Below are 14991 nucleotides of genomic sequence, written 5' to 3'. Positions count from 1 at the left end.
TACTCATTATTAAAACAAAACATAGTACTATGATCACAATGTTACACCTTAATTCCTTGATAATTAAATCAAGATGGAAAGGGTTAAATGGGCTCTTGAGCAGCATTGCTGGTGCATAACCTGTTCCTATAGTTACATCTGTACAACTTATTACCAACCTATTTTCTAGTTATTGTTTAATTTCCCCATCACCTTGGTTACATTTCCCCTCTTTGGAAGTTTTGAAATAATCTCTTTTCAATACTTCCATTACAAATTAATTTCCTTATTAACATTCAATCACTTTATTGTTTGATGGTAGGAGCATTATTAGTTAGTCCATTTAAATTTTAATGGTTCTAAAAATGGCCAATTTTCCTTCTGCCCTGTCGCACCAACAACATCTACTGAATTGTGACTAAATTTCCCTTTATATGTATTCAATACTGAATAAGTAGCTCCTGTATCTACAAAAAATTCTATTTCTTCATTCCCTAGCTTCAATGTAACCAGAGGTTCAGCTAGGGTTGATTCCCCTGGTCCCCTTCGTAGTTCTTCATCCAGAGTCACTAATTTAATAGCCCGGAGAGCCGGATCTAATTCTCCTGCCTTAGGACATTCCCTCTTCCAGTGCCCACGTTCCTTACAAACAGCACACTGATCCTCTGCCAATCGGGGTCTTATTTTCCTTCTCTCTCCGATATTCGTTCCTCGTCCTCTCCCTCTGCCTATTCTGTTATTCCCAGCCAAAACTGCTAGTAGCTTTCCATCCCTTCGTGCTTGTCTCACCTGTTTTTTCTTTTCTCTATTATTATATACAGCCCAAGCAATTTCGAGCATTTTGCCCAAGTCTCTAGATTCGGGTCCCTCCAATTTTTGAAGCTTTTTTCTAATGTCTGGAGCCGATTGTCCCATAAATATAGAGGCCAATTGTACTGCTGCTTCTGGTCTTTCTAGATCCAAATTAGTATATTTTCTGGCGGTTGTCTTCAGTCTTTCCATAAAGGCTGAAGGGGACTCATTCAATTCTTGTCTTACCTCATAAATTTTTGACCAATTTATTGCTTTTGGCATCACATTCTTAACACCATATAGGATCCATCTCTGGTATCTACTTAACATTGCTCTGGGTCCCGGCTGATTAGGGTCCCATTCAGGATTCACAGACGGAAAATTTTGATCTACTGTTCCTTGTAAATCCCCGTTAGCGTGTGCTCCTTCTGCTTGCTTCCTGGCAGTAGTTAATACCATTCTCTTATCGGTTTCATCAAGTAAAGTATCTAATATTACTTGCAAATCATTCCAATCAGGATCCTGTGTTCTAATTATTGTTTCAACTACCCTAGCCACCCTTTCGGGATCCTCCCGATAAGTACCAGCAGTCTCTTTCCATGATCTTAAATCAGTAATTGAAAAAGGAACATTCACTAATATTGGACCATCATTCCCCACCGCTTCATGGAGAGGGACTTGGAGGGAGGCTGCTCCAGCTTCTCCTCTTCTTCCCCTCATTCTTCTTGAAACTGGGCTAGATTCCCCTCCTTCTCTCTCCTCGGGAGAAGGAGGGGAATCGTCATTGTCATCATGCAAATTTTGGATCTTTCTTTCTCTCTCCCATCTTCGGTGAGGGGCAACCATCCATTCAATATCTTCCTCCTCACCTCCTTTATTCCAACCATTCTTTTTGGTCTTACAAGAAGAACAACATTTTCCAGAGTTCTCATCACATTTCCCTTTTTGTACAACCATTGCCATGGGATCGTGCGGATATATTCCACACTGCCTCTGCCATTCTGGATGATTTTGCAGTGTAAAGAACAAATCGACATAAGCCATTTCTTCCCATTTACCCTCCTTCTTACAAAACAACATTAATTGCAAAATGGTGTTATATTGCAGTGTACCATTTTCTGGCCATTTCTCCCCGCATTCCAATCTATACATTGGCCACCAATGATTACAATACTCAATTAATTGTTTCCGAGTCAGAGGATCACCTCCCAGATCTTTCCAATGCCGTAAAATACATCCCAAAGGTGTCTTTTGTGGAATAGATTTCTTACTCAGAAACGTTCCCATTTTCCCAAGACTAGTGGTTGTGATCGTGCACTATCACAGGCACTAGTCGGAGGGACCCCTATCGCTGTTGAGGCTCCCTCTGGAACTTCTAGCCCCCTGCTAGAAATCCCAACCTCCTTTACCCGGGTCTCTAGCCCAACCGTGCGAGGCTTTCACCACGACTTACAGGCAGGCATTACTCATCCTTTACCCTTTCCCTATAGAGGTACCTCTTAGCCCTACTCTGCGTAGCTTTCGCCGCGCCTTACGAGCAGGCTAGTGGGACTCGAACCCACGTTACTTCAATCCCTTAAAGAATGCCTTATTACTTGTCCAGGGAACTTGCTCAGAATTCTTCGGTCCGGGGATCAGAGGTTCTCCCCGAGAATCCCTCGGTGCCGGCTGGAGGTCCCGTGATCCCGCGGATCCGTCGAGATTCACAAGCGATGTCCCATCTGGGTCGCCAAAACTGTCACCGAAATCGGGAATAAACCTCGTAACACCAATGTAGTGTTAGAAGGTAGGCATTCTTTATTTTCAGTGCTGGGAACACGGGGAATAGTTCCTCCCAAATCGTGTTCCTCGATCAGTTCAAAAATCAAACATTTATAGGCATATGATTACAAGATTAATACATATTCATCAGGTTTCCATACAATGATTGGTTAAAAAATCTTCACTCATTATGTAAATAATCAGACATGCTCAGTTCAATTTCTTGAGATTCTACTTCCTTGATCTTTTGAGTCGGAGGGTTTCTTGAGTGGGTGGTCTCCGAGTCGGTGGTCGTGATCTCCCCCTGCCGGAATTACCTTTCCTACAAAGTTCATTTAAACTTGGCAACACTAAATAGGCCTTCACGGGCTGTCGGTCCAATAAGTAATTATTCATTCTACAGTCTTTTGTTTCAAGACAGCAAAATTACATTTCATTGAATCATTGACTAGGTAGAACTGACCAAGGTGTTCCTTCTTCCTAGCTACTCATTATTAAAACAAAACATAGTACTATGATCACAATGTTACACCTTAATTCCTTGATAATTAAATCAAGATGGAAAGGGTTAAATGGGCTCTTGAGCAGCATTGCTGGTGCATAACCTGTTCCTATAGTTACATCTGTACAACTTATTACCAACCTATTTTCTAGTTATTGTTTAATTTCCCCATCACCTTAGTTACAACTGGCTTCCCTGGGATAATAACCTCAGCACACTGCTCCCAGAATGAGCAAGGATCTTCAGACATGCCACACATACAATAGTCAGAGGAAGATTAGATGAATAGATTTTACATGACCACTGAGGGGCTGAAATACTCAGGTACCATTAAAGAAACCTGGATAGCCATATTCTTTAGGGAGCTCTGAAGATCTTGACTGTAAGATGTAACAGCTGATGCTGTTTGGCTTGATTTCATGACCATCCTTCCCGCTATACAAGTGTCTCATCCCTCTGAACCGTTCTGTGCTACACAGAAGCCTTTGCTAGTCACTAATGTAAGCTGTCCCCATCTCTCTTAGAGAGGTCTGAGTGAGAAGCCTTGGTAACATGCTTGGCCCCTACAGGAATGTCAAAGAGGCATTAGGAAAAGGTACAGAACTGATCTCCCACGGGTCAGGACAGGAAACAGATGGGAATGACACAGATGAAACAGCTTGGACTGAAACTCGGGTGAATTTATCAAATGCGTTATCTCATGTATTTGAATATGTCCCCTTCATGCTAGACTACCTCTACACACTGTCATGTGGATAAATATATCAGATGCCAGAGCATGATGAAGCTTCCTAACCACCCTCTAATATACTTACAATCCAGAAAGGGTATAGATGCTTACCAAGCTTATGCTGGAAACAAACTTTAGCCAGGAGGATCAAGATGAAGGGAAGTCCTTTCTGCAGCCAACCAATCACAGCTTTTAACTCTGAAAGAGCTGGGGCTGGAGTCCCAGCCTGTTCATCACTGCCTTCCTCAGCATGCCCATGGCGGTCCCCTCCTGCCATGTGCAGTAGAGATGAACCCCGGTGATGGCCGTGGTGGAAATGATGGGACGATTGCCGGTGGTGAAATGGGGCTCCTTCTGTACGACTGGTCCCTTCCTCCCTTGGGGCTGGCATCTGAATGAATACTTCCCCACCTCCTGCTGAAGAGCCCAGAACCAAACCTGACTGGAACGGTGTGGCTGTGATGGTGCCCGATGGGATACCTGCCAGGCCTGAGAACAGCTGTTGTGGTGAGGAAGCTTCAGCCTTCAGACTTTCAAAAACTCCACTTTCATCCACGCTCGTTTCAGAACTGACTGTTTGGCTCCGGTTTCTGCAGTGGATGGAAATTAGAGAAAAATTATTAAACAAAAATGAGTGCCACAGAACTTCTCAGTCTTTTAGCCCAATCCTGACTGTAGTCGTTTAAGAGTTCCTCACACACTATCAGAATGCATAGGTCTCCAGATGACAGATGCTTTTCTCTCTATGTGCTGTTGGAAAGTCACAGTCGTAGAACTAGAGGCCAGGAACCAGACTCCTAAGATAAAACCAGAGTACTTCTAAAGGACTGATCAAAATACACCATTTCCTTCATCTAAGGAACAGAGTTCCCAAACACTCCCTTTATTTATGGAAGAACCAAAGAAATAACACATCTGATACCAAATTCATAATCTTCTATAATGATTTCAATATTGAAAAAAAACCATGGTAACCCCCCTGTAACTTTACATAGCACAACGAAGACAGGTCACGCTATATACAAATTAATCAAGCAAACTCACAGAAATGACCTACCCCCAAAATATTGTCTTTATTTAAGGATGATCACTACTTGTCCACAAACAAGAGAGAGGGTCAACTGGGGAGGAGAAGCGTTGAGAGCTGCTTGTGTGTCCCTGACACAACACATATTTTAAGTGAAGGATGTGCTTATGGGTCAAGAGAAATTGTTTTATTTCAATCTTCTTGGCAAATTGGACATGGATGTACCCAAATTACTGAGCACTGGACAGAATTAGATTTGGCCCTGGTTATTTCCTGAGCTTGTAGGGTTATAGCCAGATTCCAGAAAGAAATTCTTATAAATCTTCATCCCAATACCAAAAGAAAATAGGCTTTCTTCACCTGAACTCAGTACTGTGGTACTGAAATGAATACACGGAAAGTTTAGATGACAGGGAACAATACAGGTAACAAGTAGAACAATCATTAGGCTGTAAATGCCCGGCAGACCGCAAATACCTCTCTAACTTGCAAAAGGAGAGTAAAGAAGAAATAAAGCTCAGCAAGAGGCAAAACCCACAAATAAGCCATGTTGCAGAACTTCGGCCTCTCTTGATTTTAATCTCTGGAGATCTCTAACTTTAGAAATAGTGGTCACAAGCTGAGACAGCACATGCAGGCACATACAGGGCCCTTCACCTTCTCTCTCCCATGGGTTCAAAAGCCTCCCCAGGCATCTTACAGGGCACAGAGCACTGCCTTTCATTTTGCTCTGGAGATAGCTTCGAATCTCTCTGGGCATACCTTCCCACTAAGTAAACTCCTAATAAGGCTTTTTATAGCTACACCCCATTCCCAATGTCTCTCCTCAGGCTCCAGCAAGGAATCAAGTCAACAAGATATTGCACACCTGGTTTTGGTTCAAAATATTCATCAACAAGATCTTGGATTTTACACCTAACATTACAATTCAGGGATATATACACAAGACAGGGACATAATGGGACGGTGCTTACATTTGGGAACATAACAAACAAATTGGGTGGAACCCAGTGTTACAGATAAAGACACAAGTATTATATGGAACAATACTACCAGATTACATGACCATGCTTTCAGCAGGAAGGAATTAATCAGGGACATAATTAAACACAAATAAACAAGGATGAAATTCTGAGTCTGCTGAAGTTAACAGAAGTGAAGACCAGTGGTAACAGTATTTCATTCTACAATTAGAAAACCTTCAGTCTATATTACTGACAATACGTATTTACCCTGTTAAAAAACAGGAGAATTTATAAAAAACAATTGACATTACTCTGCTTATCTTTTGCACTTAATAATAGACACCTATCCTGAACATATTTTAAACCATTCAAACAGATCCTAAAGTGCCTTACAAGCTTGTACAGACTCAGAGAGCTCTACACCACAGATGAGAGGGCCCATACAACATCTTCTGGGCATCTCAAGTCCTAGGCTTGCCTGCTGATATGAAACCCACAGACTGCACTGAGGCTTAGGCAGCATCATGCAGAAAAAACTGAAAATGGCTTTCTTTTCCCTTGAAATTAAGAACGGTACCATGCTAGAAGTGGTCATGACATCAAGATTCACCTCCACCTGCAAAACCACTAAGAAATACTTAGTGACTGCTTGTGATCACAATCGTTCACTTACAATCTCAGCTCAGCCAAAGCAATGAAATTCGTTAGTTCCATCTTTGTCTTAGAGTAATTAGATTAGTTTCTTCTTTAGAGGGGGGAAAAAAAAAAAGTCAAGCTCTAACCCGGTGAAAGGACAGGGGAATATTTAGTACCAGAACAACAGAGGCAAGCCTCCCTTGCTGATGTTATAATTACAGAAATGAATTAGAGGTATTCGACTTCTAAATATTCACATACATGAAGGTAGATACAGATTCTGGGATGATGTAAAGGATCACCCAAAATCTTCATAAAATACTAAGTCCTAGTAGTTGGGAACTTCAGACCAGCAGACTTTTTAAACACCTTAATAACAGAAGTACAAATAGCGTCTGTTCATATAGATCGATCCTTCCAGATAGATAGTGCTGAGGATCCCCACAGGACTGCGCCATGTATCGCTCTACTAGAGCTTCAAAACGTCCTGGCTATGCTAAGGCCAACTGTCTCTGTATGTTCCATACTGGATCGTGAAGCCTGAAACACTGTAGCTGGTAGCAGTCAATAACTGACATGAAGGAGAAAAGTAAATTTGTCTTTAAACTCCGTAAACTCAAGCAGAAAGCCTGGCACACTACATGCACAGGAAGTATATGCCTTTCTCAGGTTTGAGTTTCCAACTTCTAAAACGTATCAGACACTTAAATCAGAAGAATCCACTTTCTGCTCCAGAATCTCTCTGGAGAGGAAAATGGAGGAAAAAAGAAGGAAAAAGATTTACCTTTCAGGAGGAATGTTGTCAGTGTTGCTGCTATGCCGTCTCTGCATTTTCCTCAAAACCTTAAAACACAACACGCTGAACATTAACGTTGTGGGTCAACAATTCCCAGTGTGACTACTAACAAAGGCCCACAGAGTCAGAGGGCTGTGAAACCCATTCAGCTAGTGACATGGCTGGCAGAAATAATTTGCTTCTCTGAAAGAGCACCTCAAGCTTGCATTTGTTTTTTAGTTCTCTGGCAAAGAAACAGCTTTCAACTGGCAAATGGAAGCACACATAAACAGGTCTCCAAGCAGGGCAGGAATTGGTCAGATTCTCTTTTGCGGTACGCGGCAGTCACAAGGAGCTGTGTGATGACATGTTCTGATAAAGAACTTGAGGACAACTAACAGAGTAGCTCTTGATGTGACATGTGAATCGACATATGCTCTCTGGAAATGAAATCTCTTCTTCCTCTTCCACAGAAACTTGCTTTGTAAAGCAGAACTGAGAGGGAGGAAAAAAAGAAAATGTATGAACATTTTTTATGAAAAAATACAATCAGGTCTTGACAATATTCTTTTAAATAAGCAACCTATTCCTTTTAAACCACAAAAATTCCATTAGCAAACTCTGCACAATGGTCATAAATAATATGCACATATGCAAAAGATCACGTGTTCCTGCTCCACTCCTTCTGGAACTGCCAGCATAAATAAAGCAAGGTCTAGAGTGGAAAATGAAAAGGTATTGAAAATTGTATTAACTGCAGGAACTTCTTCTAGAACAAGGAGAGAAGTTCCTTATTTAGTTATTTAAATCTCTGCTTTCAAGTGTCTAATTTTAAGGGAACGACCTCAAACGCATTTTAAAAATAAAGCTAATTCAAAAGCAAAGAAGAACACAGAGTCATCACCATCATCATCAAGGCACAGCACACAGTACCTGGCAAGTAGTATTACACTGCTTAATGTTCTATTAGTTACATAAAACCTGAGGAATGGGCTATTTTTGCAAGTGACTTGTCCAGGTTCCCACAGGCATTTCATAGAAGACTTAGAGAGACTTCCTCTAAATATTGAAGTCTGATCCTACTCAAACCTACTGGCTCAGCTACTGACTAAAGTGTCAAAGGCTCTAAATACTTTTAATTATCAAAAGTTATAACATTATTTATAACATTTCATACTGTGTGAATATATGTAAATAAATGCATAGCCCTATATCTGTATTCTGTAAAGGCACAATGGCTCTGAGATCATTTCCTAGCTGTCTGTAACCAGAGGTGTGGAACCTGAGAAGCAGAAAATACAGAATATTTTTTCCCCCTATATGTTCACCTTTTCAGTCATATTCTTTACTTTCAGTGACCCACTAGCCCATGCAAAATTGCATTAAATTCTCATCCCAAATCCAAAACATAGCCTCACACTAGATTCTGTGAAGAAAACCAGCTCTATCCTGGCTGAAACCAGGACAGTCCTACAGAGCTAAGATCAGATAGAATTTAAATGCACTTTGTTCCAAAAGGCACTCAGTTTCAATACTGATTGGTCCTGCCTTTTCTGGATCAGGTGTTTTTATCTTGCAACACTTGGACATTTTTTAACAGTACCTGAAGAACAGGTTTAGCCAGAGGTGCAAGGTGCCACGGTGGGAGATGGGAGCGAGGGAAGCTCAAGAGGGTGCAGACTTCTCATACAAGGAGTCCTTCAGATAATCCAAGATGGTCCAAATTTCAAACTCATCGCAGGTCCTTTAAGCTGGTTGACTGTAAGGCGCCTGGATCACAGTGCTCAAAGAGGCGCATCTGTAAGAAGCACATGCATAGAGTCATCTTCACCATAGCACAGTGAGTTTCACCTCTCCATCTCCTTGGGAAAGACAGAGAGGAGCAGGAACCCCGCTTCAACCCCTGCACACGTGCATGATCCAACAGGGCCGTTTTCCCCTGGGATTGGCACCTCAGCCCTGCTCACTGCACAGGCACTCCCCTGGGCACCTGCTGGGCCGTACTCTGCCTTCATTGTGTATACACACACGCACGCGTGTGAGAGAGATAAATAAATATATACAGTAATGTATTTCTATATACACGGATATATATACAGACATAAATATAGTTATATACATACAGACATATATATGTATACACACAGAGATACACAGGTGAGGCATTTTTTTTCCAATTAGGTCGGGGAAGGAGATTCCCGCTGGAGTACGTGGCTAAACGCCGCAGCGGGACCAGCAGCAAGCCGGCTCTGGGGAGCAGCAAGCCTAGCTCGGCCCGGCCCGGCCCGGCCCGGCCCAGGAGGCCGCGACCCCCCGTACCTACCCGTGCGGGCCGCGGTGACGGGCACCGCCCTCGCCCGCCGCGGCCGCACCTCCCAGCGCACGCACATCCGTGGCTGCCGCCTCCTCCGCCCCGCGGCCGGCGGAAGCGGTTGGGCCGCGCTCCCGGGGCGGGGGGCTCGGGCCCGGCGGCAGCGCTTGGGGCGCTCGCTCTCTCCGCCGGTGATGCCGGTCCCGGATCAGCGCTGCCCGCGCCGTTCCTCTCCCTCGCTGCGGCGGGCGAGCGCGGCGGCGGCGGGGGGCTGAGGGCCCAGCCCGCGGCCCCGGGGCCGGGCCGCTCGCCGCGCCGCCATGGTGCCCTGGGGAGCGGTGCTGTGGCGGCGGCTGCTGAGGAAGCGCTGGGTCCTGGGCGTCGTCTTCGGGCTCTCCCTCGTCTACTTCCTCACCAGCACCTTCAAGCAGGTCAGTGCCCTCCGGGGAGCCCCGTCCCGCTGGCGGGGGCCGCGGAGCCGGTCCCGGCCCACTGCGGGGATGGGTTACAACACCCCTTATCCCAGGGTAACTTCTGTTCTTGAGGTGCTGTGGCTGAACTCCTGGGATATGTTGCAGTAAGAATTACATCGTCATTATTAAATAAAGGCAAGAGTTAAAAAAAGTAATGTCTGATACTGTGTTCGACAGCAACAGTGTTTTGAGCCAAACCAGGGGGGAAAAAAAAATCTCAAGGCAGCTTGATTATTCTATTGTAATATCTCTTTGAGCCAAACCAGGGGGGAAAAAAAAAAAATCTCAAGGCAGCTTGATTTTTCTATTGTAATATCTCTTTGAGCCAAACCAGGGGAAAAAAAAAAATCTCAAGGCAGCTTGATTATTCTATTGTAATATCTCTTTGAGCCAAACTAGGGAGGAAAAAAAAAACCTCAAGGCCGCTTGATTATTCTATTGTAATATCTCTTGTGAATTGTAATTCCACTAGCAAAGAACTTACAAAAGAGACGTATGTGTACCTATAGTTATTTAATAAAATATGTGCTACTTCTGTGGTTGTAGTAACCGAGTTTGGCTGTGTTAGCAGATCCTTTGGTGAACTTGCATGCCCCCATTCTACTGGGCTATGTTGCTTTCATGCTGTGTAGAGCAAAAAGTAAGCTGCTGCAAGTAGTATGTTGCTTATGCCATTGACACTTGAGTTTCCAGTGCTGTGGAGTTTACAGCTACTAGGCGTTTTTAATTGTGGGAAAAACACATGGCTTGGAATGGCAGGAGGAGCTTCTGTTTGGTTGCATTACTGTCTTTCCTTGCAGGAAGAGAGGACAGTGAGAGATCGGAATCTCCTCCAAGTGCAAGAGCATGAGCAGCCGATCATGTGGAAGGTGAAGTTCAGTTCGGGAAACAGCAGTCAGCTGAGTAACCAGTGCAGGAATTCTGTACAGGGGAAGCTCCTCATTACAGATGAACTGGGTATACTTGATACTAAGAATTTATTCTGCGTATTGCAGTGTTGAATGCTGCTTTGCCTGTCTGATTGTTGATGGCACTTCCGAGTAACAACTGCCCTTCATTAAGGCATTCTTACTGCACAGCCGCAGCTGTTGGCATTTTATCCTAGGATTGGATGAATTTTGCTGTGGCTGTGGACAGTGCTGATCTGATTCTGTGCACAGCAGGCTTGAGTCCAGCTGGACGCAGCTCAGGCACGGCGCCCAATGAGAGCGGCTGTACTGTTTCCAGGGCCACCTTAGATGCAAAGCGAGTCCTGCTCAACTTCATGTGGTTGCTTGCGGAGCTATTTGTATCTCCCCGCAGTGTCTTCCTACTGCCGGGTATGTTAGGGAGAATGATCAGGGAAACCTGATTGGCCTTATATGGAGGCAGCTGAGGACTGGTGTAGTTAGTGCTCAGTCACAGTTAACAAGCTTATCTGATCCTTGTAAACCCAAGTATATTTCTTGCAGGTTCTCAAATTAACCACTTGTTTTAAGTGTTTGGAGTGCTTTTTACTGAGTGGTCAAGCATTGGAGCAGGCTGCCCTGGGAAGTGGTGGAGTCACCATCACTGGAAGTGTTCAAAAAAACATGTAGACATGGCACTTCAGGATATGGTTTAGTGGGCATGGTGATGTTGGGTTGACGGTTGGACTTGATGATCTTAAAGGTCTTTTCCATCCTTAACGATTCTGTGAGCCTTTCCTGCCCTGCACATATGCTTCCCCAGTGTGCTTGTTGCTCAGCACTGGACATTTCTTGACCAGAAATCAAGCCTGTAGAAAAACTACCATATCATCTGTGATTTGTGTCAATGTTAAATTTAGCACTCCCTGAATTACGCTTTCTGCCGATTCACTAAGGTCTCTAAAATCACAGATAGCTTTCACAGTCTAACTCTGTGGTAGTACAGTTTCCGTAAGGACGTACGCTGTGGTTCTATGCTCTTAAGGATTCTGCTCAACAATGAATATTGCAGCTATCTTCCATGGATAAATCTAAGTCTCTTCATATTGCACTGTAAAGACTGTTACCCAGATGTAGATGGGTTGAAAGAATGTATGTGGTTTGTTTTTTTTTTTTTTTTAACACTATAATCATGACCAACCACCTTTCCCCTTCCAATGACAACAACGAATTATGGCAAAAAGAAAATGGAACTTAAATAGTCTGCATTTAAATGCTCATCCTGTATATACAGCATATTAGAATAGGTACATAATAGTTGGTGCTTGTAAAACTCATCTCTCCTGCTATTTCAAAGAATTGCTAGTTAGGACTTGAGCCAAACTCAGGGGGATCATAATCTACTAAGTGATAAATAAACCTGTTCTTAAGTAATGTGATTCTTACTATAGATTTCTACAGAACATAAAGAGGAGTATGTTTTGCCAGTTGTTACTATTGTTTTTGTTTTTCAGGCTACATCTGTGAGAGAAAGGACCTACTGGTAAATGGCTGTTGTAATGTCAACGTGCCCAGTACAAAGCTGTACAGCTGTGACAGCTGCCTTCCCAACGGCTGCTGCAGCGTGTACGAGTACTGTGTTTCCTGTTGCCTGCAGCCCAGCAAGGTGCATAGACTTCCTCGTGCTTCTCAGGTGTCCTCAGATGCTCAGGTTCCTCTGTGCTTGTTTGTGAGGAGCTGTTTCCTTAGAGGGGACAGTTCCTTTTCTTGGAAGGCTGAGGAAAGCCTACAAGGACCACATGGCAAGCTATAAATAAAGCTTTACAAAAAAAAGAAAAAAAAAATCCATCTTTCCTACCTTGAGAGGAAATACTGGGAGCCTTGCAAAATGTTTCAGCTTCAGGGGAATTGCATTTGTTGAAGGGAAATGATTGCAGAAAAGCTATTCCAGCCAGTATCAGTTTTGCAATTAGTGCTTCTCTAGATTCTCTTCCTACTGCTGAGGTTCTGTGATGTGTTAACGTTTCAGTGCTTGCTAGAAATTCTAAGCGGAGTTGCTTACTATTCCTGTGGTACTTGAGCTATGCAGGTTAAGGTGAGCTTTGACTACTCCTTGTTGAAATATGGTGTTTGTGTTTTTTGTTTTGCTGTCTCTTTTGCTAACCACTTTAGCAACATCTTCTGGAACGTTTCTTGAACCGGGCAGCTATTGCTTTCCAAAACCTCTTCATGGCAGTGGAAGATCGCTTTGAGTTGTGTCTGGCAAAATGTAGGACTTCATCACAGGTAAGACACAAATACATGTCCAGGGCTCAAAAATGGAAAAATACCCCAAAAATGCCCTTGGAAACTGGGGCTTGGTCCTATGAATGGGTGGTCTGTTGTGCTTGCACGCACCTGGGAATTTTCATAAATGCTGAAGCTATGGCTGAGAGCTAATCTGAAGGCAGTCCTCTGATTTGTATGGTGAAATAGTAACATTTTGTAATGAATGTTACAGTAAATGAAGGGCAAATTGCATTTGTAGAGCAGGATGAGTTGTACGCTCTCTTTAGAAAAGAGGTACTTAACTAAAAAGAAACTAGCTGAGTTCAATGACTGGTGAAGATCTCGGATGAGTTCTGGGGAAGATCTGGTAAGGATGAGAACAGTGGGAGTTGTTCCCAGTAGCTTTAGAATGCTGTTTACTTTATGGTGCATTTTTAAACTTAGCATATGCTGACAATCATCTGCTTAGTAACTAAAATGTACGGTGTAATTTTTTTTTGCTTTTTAAGAACCGGGGTGAACTTCTGTTACTCATGTGATTTTATTAGATGTTTTGGTCTAAGCAAGCATCGGCCCACTTAGAAAGTGCTGTTAGAGATGTCATGCAGCTTGGGTATTTAGCATAGCAATAGGGTTGGATTGCAAACAAAGGACATAATTCCAAATGTCTCCAAAATTTGTTTTGTTTTCTTTATCCATAGTATCTTAACTCTAGCTTTACCAAGAAAAATGCACATCTTAAGTAGCAACTTGATTATGCCTTACTTGCTTAGGACATTTGATGATACTGCCTAAGCATATATAGTTTTTTTGTTTGTTGTTAATACTGAATCTGTTCCCACCTACTTGGGTAGCTTCCTGAAAAGGAGGCTCTGGGTATGGTTCATCATTAAGGTGCTGTAATCTAGCAAGTGTCTTCTGTATGTTGGGAGTGCAGTGTTGTTTGACTCCAGACGATAGTCTAATGTGTAGAAGAATTTGGGAAATTTTTTGCGTATGTATAAATGCTCTGAGTTTTGGCCCTCAGTGAAGGGTTGTATTGTTTTAATATGTGTGTATTGTTAAAGCTTCTCCTCCTCTTCCCGACAGAGTGTGCAGCATGAAAACACCTATAGAGATCCAATTGCAAAATACTGCTATGGCGAATATCCCCCAGAACTTCTGCCTGTTTGAAAGCTGCATGATCTAAGCCACAAAGGGAAGGAACTGGAGACTAGAATCCAAAAGAGCAAGACAACAGCTGTTGCTTTACGAGACCCTCAGGCTTGTTTCTGGGGACAAACCCAGAGGTGTACACTGTAAGTGAGGGACTTCTCCGGGATTGAATCTTGCTTTCTTCAGTTTGTTACGCACTGCTTTAGAGTACTAGTACTGTACTAGAGTACTAGTACACTCCTTGAATACTTCCCCTAAATTTTAGGATGGATGGAGTTGGTCTAGGCTATAAAACATCATAGGAAAAATACCTAATGTAGCTTTGCAGCTGTATATGGAGGTTCAATTGTGTCTGCAGTCTAGAGACATTCCAGAGTGACAGTAATAATTGGAGGATTTTTGCTTTTAGAGGGTAAAGCATGCCTGTTGTGCTTCTCTCTCTGGAGCACTTCTTGACATGCATGGTGTACATGACATATGTAATTATGAATTATTTATTCATTTTATATGGATTACTAGCTGAAAGTATCGATGCTTTGCATAGCTAGTTGTTGATGCCTTTCAGTCCCTGTTTTGTTACGTCAGGTAGAAGGGATATTTTAGATCCTGACTAAAATTGGTGGGTTTTTTTCCTCCTTAGTCTAAAGGAATTGTATTGGGATTCATCACTATAGTGCTTATGTTCCTCTTAGTGAGTTTAAAGCATTCAGAACTCCAATGGAGTTGTTAT

General features: G+C 43.0%; 2 protein-coding genes across 2 annotated transcripts in view; one reads left to right on the top strand and one right to left on the bottom strand.

The window, feature by feature from the left end:
* Positions 1-7259, bottom strand: part of RNFT2 (ring finger protein, transmembrane 2) — a gene marked incomplete at both ends in the record, with an annotated part of 31675 nt that extends 24416 nt beyond the window's left edge. The window contains 2 exons of the mRNA XM_082007950.1: positions 3876-4354; positions 7177-7259. Coding sequence (XP_081864076.1) covers positions 3876-4354; positions 7177-7259 — 562 coding nt within the window. The remainder of the gene's footprint in view (positions 1-3875; positions 4355-7176) is intronic.
* Positions 7260-9660: 2401 nt separating this feature from the next.
* SPRING1 (SREBF pathway regulator in golgi 1) lies at positions 9661-14279 on the top strand (the record flags this gene model as incomplete). Its single annotated transcript, XM_082007633.1, has 5 exons — positions 9661-9909; positions 10752-10908; positions 12353-12504; positions 13011-13124; positions 14196-14279. The coding sequence occupies exons 1-5, from the start codon at positions 9799-9801 to the stop codon at positions 14277-14279; spliced, it is 618 nt and encodes a 205-aa protein (XP_081863759.1). The 5' UTR covers positions 9661-9798.
* Between the last annotated feature and the right edge of the window lie 712 nt (positions 14280-14991).

This window comes from Phaethon aethereus (assembly GCF_964289735.1).
Source record: "Phaethon aethereus genome assembly, chromosome: 17".
In the NCBI taxonomy this organism is placed as follows: Eukaryota; Metazoa; Chordata; class Aves; order Phaethontiformes; family Phaethontidae; genus Phaethon; species Phaethon aethereus.
The sequence above is the reverse complement of the archived record's forward strand: the minus strand, read 5'-3'. Positions and strand labels throughout refer to the sequence as shown.